Source organism: Athene noctua, chromosome 3, assembly GCF_965140245.1.
Source record: "Athene noctua chromosome 3, bAthNoc1.hap1.1, whole genome shotgun sequence".
NCBI lineage: Eukaryota > Metazoa > Chordata > Aves > Strigiformes > Strigidae > Athene > Athene noctua.
This window is the reverse complement of record NC_134039.1, coordinates 24,900,381-24,917,175: the sequence shown is the minus strand read 5'-3', so window position 1 is coordinate 24,917,175 and position 16,795 is coordinate 24,900,381. Positions and strand designations below refer to the sequence as shown.

Genomic DNA, 16,795 nt, shown 5'->3' with positions numbered 1-16,795 from the left:
TTCAAATGTGTGGTACCTATACCCTAGATTGAAGTGGAACAACACGTGCCTTCTTTGAGATGGAGAAGAGGGCAATACACTAAATTACTTTCCTTACCATATTAATTATGGAATCGGACCTATGGTGTATGTGGTCAGACCGTGAGCAGTGAGTCACCTGCAGGCTGCTGTAAGCACAGTTTGGAGAACATCTGAGAGAGGACAGGCAGGTGTTAGCTGTTGCTGGCATCAAACTAGTTCATTCAAGGTGTTGTTTCAGTGCTCCTTGGAACTCAGGAGAGGAATAGCTTATAACCAGGATTAATCGTTCAAACAATGGCAGCCCACTCCCCAAAACTGCTCTCCTGCAGGCCCCTCTGCCCATGCACAGTAATGTAGTCAGATGTGTTCCTCTCGCATGACAGGACACAACTGTAGTTCCTCTTCCATCTGTTTCCCAGCACGCCCCTTCCCAAGAAACAGGAATGCTTCAGAGGCCTGTTGCCCTGGCAGTTCTTCCAACCCACAGTATACTCAAGGGGATGTTATAAAAGCCACAGAAAGGAGGAGACAGTATAACCTCTTCTGGCAGGCAACAAAACACATTGCGGATAGAACAGACTTCACCTGATCAGCCAGATGAAAACAGGCTGTAACTAAGCAGGCATGTAAGTCCGTTAATGTGATCTTAATGTGTGCATATGTATCTTTTTCAGGGTGTTGATGATGCCTTCTATACATTAGTTCGAGAAATCAGAAAACACAAAGAGAAGATGAGCAAAGATGGTAAAAAGAAGAAAAAGAAGACAAAGACAAAGTGTATAATTATGTAAATACAATTTATCCTTATTCTTAAGAAGTACTTAAGTAATTTTTGTACATTACACTAAATTATTAGCATTTGTTTTAGCATTACTTTACTTTCTGCCTCGTGATCCTCTTAGCTTTACCTGAATGCTTGTTTTAAATGACAGTGGAAACTTCATTCCTCTTAAAGTGCCAGTATTCTTTGACTTGATTCTTGAACTAGCAATGCCTGTGGAAAAAAAAACAAAAACAAAAACATCTAAAACAACACAAAGAAAACAAACAAAAAACCACACAAAAACTGTCTTAGGACTCTTTGCTGCATGCACAGTTGCTAACTTCATATTTTTCTTACTGATTGTGAACTTCTGTTCTGTGTTCAAACCAAACAATGAAACGATGCTCTGCACATTCTAACATCCCCTTTAATTTTTTGGGTTTTAAATCTGGTTGAGAAAAATGACCAGTTAGCAAAAGAGACTTCATTTTAGCCTTTCTTTTTTTTTTTGACTAACTGCAATATAGAAAGACCAGAAGCCTTTATAGTCTTCCTGTAGAATTTGCTTCTAGGCATCTAATCTTGTAGCATTTCAGATCAACTTCAATGAATGTAAAGTGAAACTTTCACAAAATTTTTTTCACCACAATTTGTCACAGTCACTCCTTAAATACTCTTTTTTTTCTATTAAAAAAAAAAAGACAACAATAAACATCTGGCAATGGAAAAAGTAAAAGTTCTAATTAGGTTGATTTGCTATTGGTAATGCATTGTTTTAAGACTTTCACTAAATTTATGTCTGAAGACCAAGGTGAAATCCTAGCTCTTCTGACCTCCTGTAGCAAATCTTTAAGTAGCTTTGTTCAGTAGGCACAGGATTTCACCCTTACTGTCTCTAGGAAATACTAGAAAGCCTTAACAGATAAGTTGATTCAAATTCTTAGATTAATTCATACATGGATCCAGAATTTACCATAAGAATTAAATCAGAATGAATCCTAAATTATATAGCAAAGTAAAACCATTCTTTTTTTCCCCCAAGTGTGGCATTACATATTTCCAGATGCCCATTTTGTGCAAAATAGGGGAGGAATTTTAAATTCTAGTAACATCAGATGAGTGAATGAATGAGCTGAATTTAGCTGCTTCGTGCAAATAATTTGGAAATCCACTATGCCATCAAAATGGTGTGGAATTTGCACAAATCATCAGCGTAGAACATGGTTTCCAGAGTCAATGTTGTGTGTGTGATGTTCGTGAAGTACTAGTTTTGTTGCACAGATTAAATGGTTGGTGAGTGGCGTTCCAGTGTCTAGACTGTCATGAAGCTAGACCAAGATTTTAATGTTGTCTTTCTCTGTGATTAAGTTCCCTTGTGATTTCCTCCCTCTTTTTTTTTTTTTTTTTCCTGATTGGAATTAATGCAGAATTTTTGCAGAAGCTTTCATTTTTTGGTACTGTAGTAGTCCAGTTATTTTGCACTAAAGAAAGAGCTGGCAATTCCAGTGCTGCCAGTTCCTGTTGTCTTACTGTAAATGTTGCATTGTTTGATTGTTTCATTAGAGCCTGATTTCCTGAAGGTACACTTCTTCATAGTACCTAAGCTGCGGAGTAAAATTTGAAAATGTGAATCTGGCATACTCCAAAAAATAAAAACAAGACATTGAAGTAGGATAGTTCAGGACACTGGAAAGTTTGGAACAGGGAATAGCAGCATTGCCCTAACCTAAGGTATACCTAAACAACTATGTGGAAATTTTACACAGTACAATTTTCATATACCTGTGTAAGTTGGACTGTTTATATGATGTCAAAGGTGCAACTGTGTGAGAAAAGTATTCTTTTGCTTCTACCAAAAAAACCCGCCACAGTGACTCATATACTGTCTGGATTGATGCGTGTTTAATTTCAATGTGGCTGAGAGAAATAATGCCTTTCCCTGCCTGTGCCCCCCATTCCCCACCCTCCACCAAAACCCAGACCCCCTCCCCTCCCTTTCAGTTTCCATGTGAAAGACAGATTATTAAATATTCTGAAAAACAGTATTAGGAGAACCTAACATTATATCTTAAGAACAGATTGTTAATGTCACAAAACATTTTACAGCTTCCAAGATTCAAACGTTTTGGAGACAGTTATTTGCACGTTTTAGATGCTGTTACATATGAAGAACATAGCAAAAGTAAATAGTATACCTTGGGCAAATGGAAGTAATCTTAAGATTTTTGGCAACTGAGTCACACTGCATGTAAAATTAGGGCTGGTCTAAAATCCTTATGTTAATTTAACTAAAAACTGTTAGGAAAAATTGTAGCTGAAATGTCTTAATCATCAAATGTGGATTTATATAACTCTTAATATAAAGCTATATATAAAATAGGGGGTTTTTTTCAGTAAATGTGATCTGTAGCTACCAATCTAATTAAATCAGTACAAAATGTTTAGATTAGCCCTTATTTACTTTTTTTTAAAAAAAGAAATACACATCCTTGCCACTGTTGTGCAGTTTTGTCTTAATATTTGTTGAGATTTGGTGGAGCATGTTGGATTGCAGCTTGCACAAGTTGATCTCATAATTATTCTGTCTTTCCCTATTTGAAATGCTTTCAGAGAACATACCTGGATGCTGTCTGTTCTGATAGCAACTACTAAATGAACATGTGAATCACTTACCGTGTTAATACATTAAATTGCTATGTGTCAGGGAGTAACACCTTCTTACAGTAGCTTTATTATAACTGATAAACAACTTTATCATCGGTTTTCGCAAAAATGAAATTTAAGTATTTTGGCCAGTCTCATTGCCCTAAAATTTTTGCTAACTTAAAAGTTTCACTCTATAGTTTTTGTTACAGTAACAGGATCTCTGTAATAAGCTAATACTGACACACAATTTCTGCTCTTGTCTGTGCTATGAAGCAATATAATTACTATCTTTAAAGACCATCAAACTCTAAACAAATCATTTTGTCTCAAGTTTACATAAAGCTACATAGATGGTAAATCTTTCCTAACATTTCTTTATTCCACTGTCTTGTGTTTTCATGTTGAAAATACTCCTGCTTTTTCCTCTTGAGTGCCAACTTCTTACTAGAATGATTTCTTAATGTAATATGTTTACCTGGAATGTATTTTAACTATTTTTGTATAGTGTAAACTGAAACATGCACATTTTGTACATTGTGCTTTATTTCATGTGGAACATATGCAAGTGTGATCCAGTTTTTCCATCATTTGGTTGTGTGACCTAGGAATGTTGGTCATACCAGACAATGTTAAAAAAAAAGAAGAAAAAAAAAAAAAGACCACTGTTTGTTTTAAAATTTTGAGTGTTTTTAGGAGTATGTGCTGTGAGGTGATCTGGAATTTGTCATTTTTTTGTCAAAACTGTACTGCTCCTATTTATTGTAATGTCATAAAAAATAGTTATTGTGAGTTTGTCCCAGTTTCCTTTTCCTCCCCAAGAATTTCAGTGCCTCATCTCTGTATAACGGAGCATTCTGTGAATTGCCTGTTTGGCAGTTGTTCTCGGTTTATTTCTTGTACTTCTTGCCTGTCACAAAGCTGCTGTCCTTGCCCACTGGTGTTCTCTCCCTCTTGAGAGGGGGTGCAGTGCTTTGACAGTGCTTTCTCCTATGGATCCATTGCCTCCAGTCTGTTCTGCTCTTCCATTCTGTGGTCCGTGGGGAGCAGAGCCTCACTTCAGGTGAGGCTGCACTTCTCACTCAGTGGTGCAGGCTGCTCGGGTTGAACCGTCTTCAGTCATGCCCCAGAGACCTTCTTTTCATGAGTCTCACAGCAGACTTGATTTGGTCTGCAAGTTTTAAATTCTCAAAATAGCTACTCTGTGTCCATTCCCAGGTGCACATTTGTTTTCTTCAATCAAATGCCTTCCATAAATTTACATAAATTATGAAGGGCATTCTTTAGGATTGATTGGTCCAGGGGGGTGGGGGGAACTTGAAAATGCTACTGTTCTATAAACTTATGCTTTGGCTCTTTGTTACCATGTCTGGATACTCTTTTTATCAGTTATTAAGAAGGGTAGGTTAAGTTTTATCTATAGACGTATTTGTGCAGAATAGGTTTTAACCGCAGCATGTTGTAGAGGAGTTAAGTTGATGTGGAAGGACTTTTTCACATCAAGGTAGTGCTAGAACCTCAAGCACATACATTTCATCACAAGGCAGTGGACTGTCGAATTTGTCATCTTTTTTATTCTACTCTGAAATTCACGCATGTGGTGACTTGCTTTTGCCAACAGTTCTGCTGCAGTGATTACTTACCTCTCTTTCTGTTCTGTCTCCCCCGTGTCATTTAGTTCTTGGGGGGCTGAAACACCAACCCACCCTAGTACATACAGAGTATCAGTTTTGGCACAGGCTTGTGCTGGTCGAGCCAAAGTCTACATCTATGATCAAACTTCTCTTCCAGGGGAAAGGTTCAAGTTCTGTATTCCTGCTACAACAGTGACACATCAGAAAGCAGCAGCAGCAGGAGATGTCTTCAGGGTCTAAGTGCATAAACCACTATGGTTCAAATTCATCCTTTTCCTGACCCCGTTGTCTTTCTAACACAATAAGACAGCACCTCTACCAGCCTGCCACTGTGACTCTTGAATGTCACATAAAATCTTTAAGAATTTACTTTCGAGAAGGTGCTCATTTATGGTGGATATGAATCATTAAATGTTGAAGACTTTCAAAATCAGATTAAGTAACAAGAAGTGTAGTGCCTTGAATCTGCATTCAAACACACAGCTATCGGGTAAGAGCTCTTTTCAGTGCGTGTATCAAAGTGAAACAGAATCATGTTACCACTACTTCCTGCAAAATTGTTTCATACATCAAGTTTTAGTTCAAGGAGGTCAAAAGTAGTTGAGATAAACCAGTTTCCCACATAATACAAATTTCAAATCCTTCAAGCAACTACTTAAGGGGAAGCAAAATTAATTTGTACTTCAGATGGGTTGGAAGGATCTACATTTAATTTCTGTTGAGGTTACAGCTCTTTTATTGTTTATGGATTGTATTGTTACATGTAAAGTCATTAGCACCAGTTATGGATTGTCGTCACTGTAGTAGCGCCGTTTCAGAGCTCTGTATTTTCGGAGAAAGTACAAAGCCTCCAACTCTTTTATAACAAATTCTCCTTGTGCAATTAGTTGCTTAATTTTTTCAGGATCTTTCACATCTTTATTTTTTAGAAAAGCTGCTTTCAAACGGCTTCTAAAGTAGTCTGCTCCTTTGGGATACTCCCTTCCAAGGTACAGCAGCTTGAAGAAAAAAAAAAAAAGTGTCTTTTTTAAAATAGAGTGCAGTGAAAGGCTCTTACCTGGTTAAGGGAAGTGCTCGTGGCATTTAAGACACTTACATTTTTGTATAGAGTCCGCACTTCACCTCTTAAAGAACTGGCCATTCTCACGTTTCAGTGAACTCTTTATTCTCGTCTGGTTTTGTTTTTTTTTACCTGAAGAATAACCGGTTTGACATTAGCCTTCCATGGGAGTCAGTAAATCCCAGCCTCATCCTTCACAGGGATGGCTTCTAACCAGATTCCTTTATCTTACTGAGCACTGTTTGCTGTTATTTTCTGGTTCTACTCTCTGTCTCTTCTAGTACTGGCTTCTTTTGTTTCCATTTAACGTCTCTTCTCCCCTTCTGTCTGCCCTCATCTCAAACACAAATCAAGAAACTTCAAGAGCTTTCAACTACTGTATCTTTGTGCTGTGCCTCGGCTAATGACGTGCTTCCCATTCCCTGTTGGGCTGCTAGCCTGGCAGCTGCTTTGTCTGTGGTCTGCTAAAGGAACAATTTATATACATATGCGTATATATACACATACGGTAGTGTGTATATATCTATATGAATAAAACTAGGAATCCCTGCAACTTCTGCGTTCGTAAGTACTTATTTTTAAAATTCGTTTAAATGCCTTCTGAATTGAAGCCAGTGCATACGGGTAAAACCTAACATTAAAAAAAAAAAAAAAAAGCGCGTTAGTAAAGAAATACACCGGGTTTTATTTTAAGTAAAAGCAACTGGAATCCACTCCAGCTTCTACAGATGGCACTAGCGGGGCCCCGGCCGTCCCCCTGGAGGCCCGGTGGGGCCGGGGCCGGGGCCGGGGCCGTCCCCTCGGGCTGCCGCCTCCCCCTGCTTTGCCTGCGGGGTCCAGGGCCTGTCGCCCTGCCCTGCGCCTGCGCCGCTTTCTTCCCCCCCACCACACGGACGCCGCGCCCCCGTCCCAGGCCGGGCCGGGCCGAGCCGAAAAGGAAAAGTTCAGCGTCTCACCAGCCTCCCGCCGCGCCGTAAAGACCGCCGGCACCGCTTTACGGCAAAGCCGTAACAGGGCGCGCCGCCCTTCTCCCGGCTGGCCGGGGGGTGCGGCAGCTCGGCTGCGCCGGGGGCGGGGAGGAGGAGGACGCCACCGGCGGCGGGGCGCACGTGGGAGGAGGAGCTGGTCGCCTAGGCGACGCGGCGGCGACATGGTGAGAGCGGGCTGGCGGCGGGAGCTGGCGGTTCGGAGCGGCCTGAGGCGTCTCCCCGTTACGGCGGTTTGTCCCGGGGGCCCGCACCACGGCGCTGGGGGGCTACTGCTGCCCGGCCCGGGCGACCGAACGGTTGGCGGTGAGGGCGTGCTCTGCTGGTGTCGGCCGCGGAGCTGCACCTGCGCCCTCAGCTGCTGCTGCTGCCGCGGGCGGGCGGGGGGCAACGGCCGAGGCCTGGGCCTGAGCTGGGGGCCCGGGCGGTTTGCTAGTGCCTCTGTGACCGCAGGGCTTCGAGCTCCTGCAGGTGAAGAGGGGAGGCAAGAGCAACGGTAACGGGCTCCTTGAGCCGCTGATCGGACGGTGAAGCGGGTAGTGGGTGGGCTGAAGCATTCCTCATGGGCTACTGAAGTACCAGTACATGGGAAAAAAGATTTAAGGCTTTGAAAAATCACCTGAAAGGCATGTTAACTTTTCTGCAATCCCCCGATCTAATTTCTTGTGCTGTGGTTTGTCACTGTGGCTGTGTAGTGTGAAACCCAGCTTGGAGGTGACTAAAACTTTGTATGTTAGAATCACTCCACTGTAATTTTCTGCATTCCCTTGCACAGCCTGTCTTTGCCTTCTCCCTTCTCCACCCCCCAGGGTGGAGATTAATTACGTGGGTAATTAATCACACTGAAGTTATATAAATTCACATGGCAATATTTTAACACTGCAGAGAAAAGGTAATTATTTGGTAAATCAAATAAGGGCTTTGCTGCTAGGTGTTTGGCATCCTAGAACCTGTTCATATGTCCTGTAGTAATTTGGAGAAGTCTAATTACATTTGTTTCACTTCGTGCAGTTTCCCCATAAATAAGAAAAGACTGGTGGTGTTTCTGTGTTTTTCTAGGTCATGTCATGATGTAATGTAGTGTTATTCAGAGTAGCATACAATATCAATTGGTCAGTTCAGAAAGCATATTTTGACCAAATTGTATATTGGACTAAATTGCGTATTTGTTGTACAATGATTTTTTAACGGTGGAATAAGTAAATATATTTCTATAACCATGAGTGCAGTCTAGCCTGATAAATTATTATATCATGGTCTGGAGTAATGTGTTAGTGGCTAATTTTCTGCAATATTGAAATTACTGTCATAATTTTTTCAGTAGTTAATCTCATCTAATTTTACAGAACAGTTGTATCTTCTAATTATTCCTTAATACTTCATACCTTGTTCTCTGATGCTCATGTTCCTTTTTTTTTTCCCCCCTCTGGCTTTCTAGGGTCGAAAAAAGGTAAGGTAGACAGAAACATGCTCAAATTCAGATACAGGATTTTCACCCTTGCAGTGTTTAGACAGCATGCCAGCACAATTCTGTTATTTTGGAAATTAAATGAGTAAAATTGCAGAGTGCTTCATGCTGAAATTAAAGTAAGGATCAGTTAGTTTTGGACTTAACGTTTACAAAAGGTTCTGTCATAATAAAGGTGCTGTGACACCATAACTGTATGCAAATGTGCTTTGTAAAAATAAAAAGGTGGGGATTTTTTTTTTTTTTTTTAATCTGCATTTCTTCTGAAACAGTTGGTCAGGCTCAATTGCATTTGAAAAAAGGAGGAGGCATTTCCAGGGCAATAAGCTTATGTGCCTTTGTCAAGGAGGCGGAGTCATGTTCCTGCAGAGCTACTCAGAGAGAAGGTGGCAGAGCGCAGCCACTCTGTGTTTTGCTTGACAGTGAGTGTCTGGGCAGAGAGCTAGTGCCCTGGCTTCGAGCCGCAGGCTGGATGCAGAACGTGATAGGTAGAGGAGACAACAGACAAGTCCACGGGAAACTGTATTGCTTTAATTCATCCTATGGATTATTCTTAATTCGGTGATAATGAAATTATCCACTCCTCCCCCAGAAAAGAACACATTCAAATGTGTTCCTTGGAGAACTGTGCATCTCAGTTTTATCAGTACTATGTTAAGTCATAAGAATGTGAAAAGAAGTTGATCAAAAACTGATTATAAGTAATTGAAATAAGCAATTTATCTGTTTTCACTGGAAGAAAAATTAAAAAAATATATATATATATATTTTTAATCTGGAAGGAACTGATTCTTCCCTGAAATCTTAATGGGTGGTTTTTACTGACTCTGTTCTAGGAGAATTTTGCAAGTAAATGCTTTGGTAACAAAGTGACAAGATGCACATTAACTCTGGTGGGTGTACATTTGTTGTTGGCACTAAATTTTCACCATGGATGTTTGTATTCAAGCTTTGTGATAAACTTTGTATTCAAATTTACATTTGCGTATACATTTATTGCCATGCAAAGTAGTGTGAAGTGAATAGCTTTCCAAGTAGTTATTTATATCTGAAAATATGCTAGTCAGAATCAAAATGTGAAATAACAGTATTTGTAACACACTTTTTATATGATCAATAGCAAAAGTTCTCCTTGATTATTTTTAAGTTCTCTATCAATTGGATTGCTTGTAACAATATTTACCAAATTATTAGGAATACTTGGGTGGAGTGGGTGGGAAGACTTCATAATGCCACCGCGTTTATTTGCATCTGTCTGGACTTAAGTCCTCTTCTGTTGTCTCTCCCTGTCAGCTTTGTTGGATCTCTTTCTTTAATGCCTTATTTACACCTCTACAGGATGGGCACTGTACTGCTATGCTGGTTTGATACCATTCTGTACCCCTTTCTCTGTGGAAGAGGAGAACTGGATTCCTAACAGATGCCTTTGATCCTTAGTGCTTATTTACATTGTGATACTGTCCAAGCAGAGTCTCTTGCTGACACTGTGGATGAAACTCATACTCTTTTAGTTGTTTCACCTTACTCGACAGAATCCTTCTAAGCCCTCGTCTCTCACCAGTGATGGCATGGGGGCCTGGGATTCAGGTCTCTGATGTGCAACATGCAGGCTAGATGCCAAAGTGGAGGATATGTCTCCCTTTCACGTTGTCTAGCACTCTGAACCCATTTACATTTCATGTTTTCTATGTTTTAAAAAAGTAAACATTTGATTTAATTTAATTCTCTTTCATTTGTGTGTCAGTGGCAGAATACTATTGTTCAGCCAGTACATAGATACACCACCAAATTAATTTGTTCTCCTTGATGTCTTTTTCCATCTATACCTTTGCTTTCAACCTTAGTTTAGACTGCTGTCACTCTTTGTTTTCTCCGTATGTTGGAGCCTGTGCAGAATATCATGGTTTGTTTTCTCATGTGTACAAAAAAATAGCCTTATCTCTACCACTCATAAACAATAATGTTGGCTATGAATTAATTTTGCAGCCCATCTTTCTTCCCTGACCCTCCTTTTTTTTTTAAAAAAAAAAAATCTGTTGTATTTGGGCCTTGTGTTTGCAGCATCTGCCTTCAGGAACAGCACTCTTCCCTGGTATCATTCCATCAACCCCAGGTGGAGTCAAGGGAGTCAAGGCACGTTGACTGCAAGTGTATTATATGTGCAATACAATGGAAGTGTTACCTATGGAAACACTGAGTAAAACTGGATAAAGATCATTTAGTCCTTGGTAACTTTGTGCTTGGTGAGGTGAGGACTGCAACCTTAGGCTGCTTTTGCTACTGCATTAACAGGAAATCAGTATTTTTCTTCTGTGTGTCTATATTTTAAGTGCTGTTTTGTAGCGAATGTTAATCCTACCTGTTTGATTAAGCATCCCAAGACTGCCTCAACACGAAAACCAAACAAACACAAAAACCTAACAAAATTGTAATAAAAAAAAACCCCAAAACAAACCATCCAAGAGTCTTCCTTTTTTTTTGGTGAGGAAAAAAGTGAGGGGCCATTAGCAGCATCTTCGAATCCAAAGAGAATTACGCTTTCCACATCCTAGCTGTTGAAGTCTTTTGTAGACAGGGTGGCCTCATGTCCAGATCATAGAACTGCAGAATCACAGAATGGGTTGGGTTGGAAGGGACCTCAAAGATCATTTGGTTCCAGGGACACCTTTCACTAGCCCAGGTTGCTCACAGCCCCGTCCAACCTGGTCTTGAGCACTGCCAGGGAGGAGACAGCCACAGCTTCCCTGGGCAACCTGTTCCAGTGTCTCACCACCCTCACAGTGAAGAATTTCTTCCTTATATCTAACCCAAATCTACCCTAATTCTAAATTACCAGATATACAGATCCAATTATCAAATTTTTATGTGTATCATCAGTGAGGAATCTATGAATGCTGTGAATGACAGGACAAACATAAGTGTTCTGGTTTGATTAATCTGTTACATGACGGTAGATTTTGCTTGTTACTTACCTTGTCTTTTACCTTTTTTAAATGTATACCTGGACCACAAAGAATCGATAAGGAAGATAATGTCTGAGAAACACAAATTTAAAATTTAGTTATTCTAAGATTAGCCTTGAGGTTGAACAGTTAACTGTCTTGAGTTGCAGTTAGGATTTTACAACAGAAAAGAAAACTCTGTTAGCTGTCTTGTGAATTAGATGCTTCTAAATTCCAGGCTTGCCTATGTCCCAAAACACATTTTCCAGTATTTCCTAAAACATTGGAAGTTGTAACATCTATTTTCTTAGCAGATCTACCTGTTATTCCATTTCTACAGTAGATTTTAATGTTCTTCTATTGTGGATATTAAAATCAGGAATGTCTAGCATGGAATAATATATTAATTGTAAGAGCATATATTGCATCGTGAAAATGAGAAGAAAATTGAGTCCAACATGTGGATTTGCGTTCTGAAGGCTTCATTGACTCTGTAGGGAGTCTAAAATCTTCATTCAGGGATCACATTAGAAGGGCAAAGTTATAGTACCTCCCAAAATCTATTAAAATAATACTGACATTTGTTTTCTTTTACTTTATTGCAAATATTGTCCAGTGACAAAAAGAAAGTTAGAAAACCTGAGCAACTGAGATTACAGAAGGAAGAAGAAAGGAGGCTGAAAGAGAAAGGTACTGTGCACTTAATGTATAGGGAATATGATGCACAAATCACTTATTTTAAATAAATTGACAGAAATTAATTTCCTAGACTGTATGTGCCTCAATATCTATTTCACAAAAAGAGGGTGATTCCTTCCTCTTTTCATGTGTGGGCCAAATTCTATGTTACTTGTTACCACATCTCACTTTCCTATTAGAGCCATATTCTTTTCTCCAGTTATTTCCACTGTGATTAGGAACTTGGGAAGGAGGGTGGCTGGAAGAATTAGGGATATTTTTTATTTTATTTTTTTACCATTATCTTCTGAAATATTCTCAGCAAGTTAGAAAACAATGGAACATTTAATTTTATTTTTTTTCCCCTCTGCTCTCAAGCCTAGTTATCAATAGTTAAGAGAAATTCTCTGAAAAGGACTTCTAAGAGAAGGCCAACAGAATACCTCTGTTGGCAGGGGGCTAGCTGGTGTTCTGAAGGGGTAGCAGTTAAGGATAGATTAAAGTGTAGTTTGCTTGGGCTTCTTCTGTCTCTACTGAGTGAGTGGTTCTCCACCCACTCCTTCAGGATCTTTCTGTTGTATATGACTATATCCCTTAAAATGAAACCCTGGTTGCATGTCTTACCTGTCCTCACCATTGGAATGTGTCTGCTTCTGCTGTTTAGTATCACAAGCCAATACTGCTGTCTGAACATCAGGTCCATCTCTTCCTTTTCTACTGTTAATCCAACCTGGTGGGGGCTTGGTCATGCTATGACTGCTAGTAATACTAGGTGACTACTGATCAGTAGTAATCTTTGTGGATGGGAGTGGCATCTCGGGTGAGTACCAGCAGATTTGAAAACTGCCATTACTCTTGCCTCTGTGCAGCACAGATATACTTGAAGTGATTTGTATGTAGGTGGTGACATTCAAGCCACTCTTTGGGAACAGCTGGATTGATGCATAGGTTTTGCTCATTTAGGCTGAAGACTGAGAGGTTGAGATCGATTTTAGTTTTCACATCCTCTCTAATTTTGTAGTCCCTGTAGCAGCAAAGAAAAGCTAAAACTGTGATCTGGAGTAACTGATCCTGAAGAGGATTCCAGTGAAAAAATAGCTATAAGATTGAAGTTGTAGGAAACCAAAGGTTATAGGAAAGAAGAGGAGTAACTTGGGCCTGAACCACTCGGACAATTTCACCATAGATTTTGGATTAAGAACCTGGGTCTGTTGAAGCTGTACATAAAAGGAAAGGACACTTCTGCTGCTGTGTCTGAGGGGAAAAAGAGGGCTTGCTGATCCTTGTTTTCACTTGTATTGTCACAGGCTGCTAGGGGTAGTGCCATAGTGTGTTTCAGTACTGTGATTCAACTCAGTTTGGCTCATTTGGAGGATTTCTGTGCAATAGAAGATATATGTTTGTGTTGCTCATTATTATGGTGGTTTTGTCATTATAGCTAATAACAGAATAATTTCTCTCCTTTCATTAAGCAAAATATAATTATGCTCTTGATCTATTTCCCAATCTTCAGGGAAAGATACCTGATTTCAAACTGAACAAGAAGCAGCAAGACTTGAAAAGGAGAGAATTGAACAAGAGCAGATGGAAAAGCCAGAGGCAAAAGTTAGTTTGCACTCACTGAAAAAATCTAATCCTATTTCTAAACTTGTGACAAGGTCTGTAAAACATTAGTAATTTAGTGTGAGAATAGAAATTAATTTCCTTATGTCCTTACTGTTGGGAACAATGTAGAGGAAATTTTTTAGAATCATCAGATCAGAATTAATCATGAAAAATCTGCCCAAGGCACTGAAAGGTACTCTTATATAAGATCCCACAAATTGATAGGGTAATGAGCTGGATTAATAATAAAACATAATACATGTAAGGTCAAGGAAAAGAGTGCTGAATTTTTTTTCACTAGCATTCTTTCACTAAGCAAATGTTTGGCTTACTGTTGCTTTGATTCAGCAAAATTCCCTGAGACAAGATAATCTGGCCTGGTTTTGATACATAAAGATGCTGTGGTTAAATGCATTAACTTTTGCAATATGTGATACTCCAGTTTGAATAAATACCTCTTTTTTCAATTTCCACTATACTTTCAATTGGATGTATTTTTTGTGTTCTACATTTGGGACACCTGTGACAAGAATTTTGATACAAATTCTGTAAGTGATTACATGTTAGAGCAGATAAATTGTTTTTTGTGTATGCCTGTATATATATGTGTATGTATTAGAATATATATATATTTATTTTTCTGAGAAGACTGGAATTCAGAACGGAAACTGATTGGTAGTATCTAAATATTTTTTTGTTTAAAAAAAATATTTACTACAAAATTTTTTTTTCTGTCCTTTTTTTTTTTCAGAAGTCACACTTGCCTGTGCCCTTATCCTTCACAGAATATTTTTTCCCCTAGGGAGAAGAAGAATTAAAAATAATAGACATTATAAAGAAAAAGAAAAGTAATCTTGCACACATTTTTTCAACATATACTCTCATTAGAGCTAGTTCCAGGATGATGATATGGAAACGGTTCAAGTGAGAGATTAACAATCACGTGACACATGGTGTTTATCATACGGCTCAGCGACTAATGTGATAATAACACATTGTGAACTACTGCAGTCTTCTCAATTAAATGTTTCATAAAAGCAACTTCTGAGTGTTTGGATTTGTTTAAATGATAGCTTATTCAAATATCCCAATTTTTTTTTCTTTGATACAAAAAATTGTAAGAATTAAGCCAAATATTTAACTCCTCTGATATATTGTGGTGGTTTAGGCCCTGCCGGGATCTGAGACCACGTTGCTGTTGTCCCTCCCCCACCCTTGGACCAGACCGGACAGGGAGTGAGATACAAACCCTGGGGTTGAGATAAGGAAAAATTTAATACAACAGTGTAATAAATAATAAACAGAACAACAGCAATAACAATAACAATAAACAGTAAACAGGACAAAAGATATACAGAGATATACCGCAAGGATAGAGCAGTCCCATCGCGGGTACTGTCAGGGACAAAAGCAAAACACAAACTGTTCCTGCGCTTGGGCACCTGGGCCTGATGTCAGCATGGTATCGAATAATCCGTCTAGAGCTCCCTCCCCACTGCTGGGGAAACTTAACCCTATCCTAGTTGAACCAGGACATAATCCACCCATTTATTCTATACCATCTGCATCATGTCCAGCTGCCATTTAGCAGTTAACAAAATAACAATTTACAAAGGCACGACATAATTCACGGCATGTTCTCACCCAGAATCAAGGCCCCCTGTGGTACGCATCGGACCTCTCCATTGTCCTGCATCACCTACCAGGTACACCTGGGCAAAAGCAATCCCGTGGATGGGTTTGCCTTTACCTTTGCCTCGCACAGGACTAAACCAGGCCATTTGTCCCAAGATATTCCTTATGTGCACCACAGGGACTTTATCCCCATCTACGGCACGTGGAGGTTTTGACTGAGCCGGTCCAGCTCGACTGGCAGATCCTCTTGTGTTGACTAGCCAGGTGGCCTTTGCTAGATGCATGTCCCAGTCCTTGAAGGTCCCACCTCCCAATGCTTTCAATGTGGTTTTTAACAGTCCATAGTAGCACTCGATCTTCCCAGAGGCTGGTGCGTGGTAGGGGATATGGTAGACCCACTCGATGCCGTGTTCTTCTGCCCAGGCATTTATGAGGTTGTTTCGGAAGTGGGTCCCGTTGTCTGACTCAATTCTCTCTGGGGTGCCGTGTCGCCACAGGACTTGGGTTTCAAGGCCCAGGATGGTGTTTCGGGCGGTGGCGTGGGGCGCTGGGTAAGCTTCCAGCCATCCAGTGGTTATTTCCACCATTGTGAGCACGTGGCGCTTCCTGTGGGGGGGTCTGTGGCAGTGTGATGTAGTCGATCTGCCAGGCCTCTCCATATCTGTATTTCAGCCATCGCTCTCCATTCCACTGGGGCTTCACCCGCTTGGCGTGTTTGATTGCAGCACACGTCTCACATGGGTGGATGATCTCTGCAATGGTGTCAATGGTGAGGTCCACCCCTCTATCTCGAGCCCACCTGTATGCTGCATCTCTACCTTGGTGGCCAGAGGTCTCATGGGCCCACCGGGCTATGAACAGTTCACCTTTGCGCTGCCAGTCCAAGTCCACCTGAGCCACTCTAATCTTAGCAGCTTGGTCCGCCTGCTGGTTGTGTCGATGTTCATCAGTGGCCCGACTCTTGGGTACATGGGCATCCACATGGTGCACCTTCACAACGAGGTTTTCCACACGGGTTGCAATGTCCTGCCATACTTCAGTAGCCCAGACGGTTTTACCCTTACGTTGCCAGTTGCTCTGCTTCCACTGCTGCAACCATTTCCACAGGGTATTCACCACTGCCCACGAGTCGGTGTAGAGGTAGAGCCTCGGCCACTTTTCCCGCTCAGCAATATCCAAAGCAAGCTGGATGGCTTTCACCTCTGCGAACTGGCTCGATTCACCCTGTCCCTCAGCAGCTTCAGTGACCCGTCGTGTGGGACTCCATACAGCAGCCTTCCATCGTCAGTGTTTTCCCACAATGCGACAAGACCCATCAGTGAACAGGGCATATCGCTTCTCCTCATCCGGCAGCTCGTTA

At 40.6% G+C, this 16,795-nt stretch overlaps 2 protein-coding genes across 9 annotated transcripts in view; one reads left to right on the top strand and one right to left on the bottom strand.

Moving 5' to 3' along the window:
- KRAS (KRAS proto-oncogene, GTPase) overlaps positions 1–14,841 on the top strand; it is a 39,915-nt gene extending 25,074 nt beyond the window's left edge. For 4 of the 7 annotated variants that reach the window (XM_074902335.1, XM_074902336.1, XM_074902338.1 and 1 more), the window contains 3 exons: positions 696–808; positions 12,134–12,207; positions 12,860–13,702. In XM_074902335.1, the coding sequence (XP_074758436.1) occupies positions 696–808; positions 12,134–12,207; positions 12,860–12,885 (213 nt within the window). In that variant the 3' untranslated portion in view covers positions 12,886–13,702. The other 3 variants (XR_012633393.1, XR_012633392.1, XM_074902339.1) reach the window with 3 other exon arrangements.
- Positions 4,353–7,092, bottom strand: ETFRF1 (electron transfer flavoprotein regulatory factor 1). 2 transcript variants are annotated; one of them, XM_074902341.1, is made up of 3 exons: positions 7,076–7,092; positions 6,158–6,250; positions 4,353–6,059 (listed from the first exon to the last, which is right to left on the bottom strand). In XM_074902341.1, exons 2-3 carry the CDS (start codon positions 6,200–6,202, stop codon positions 5,844–5,846), a joined length of 261 nt encoding a protein of 86 aa, XP_074758442.1. In that variant the 5' UTR covers positions 6,203–6,250; positions 7,076–7,092; the 3' UTR covers positions 4,353–5,843. The 2 variants fall into 2 exon arrangements, with proteins under 2 accessions (XP_074758442.1, XP_074758441.1); XM_074902340.1 differs by having other exon boundaries at positions 6,158–6,253; positions 7,078–7,092.
- Positions 14,842–16,795: the final 1,954 nt, after the last annotated feature.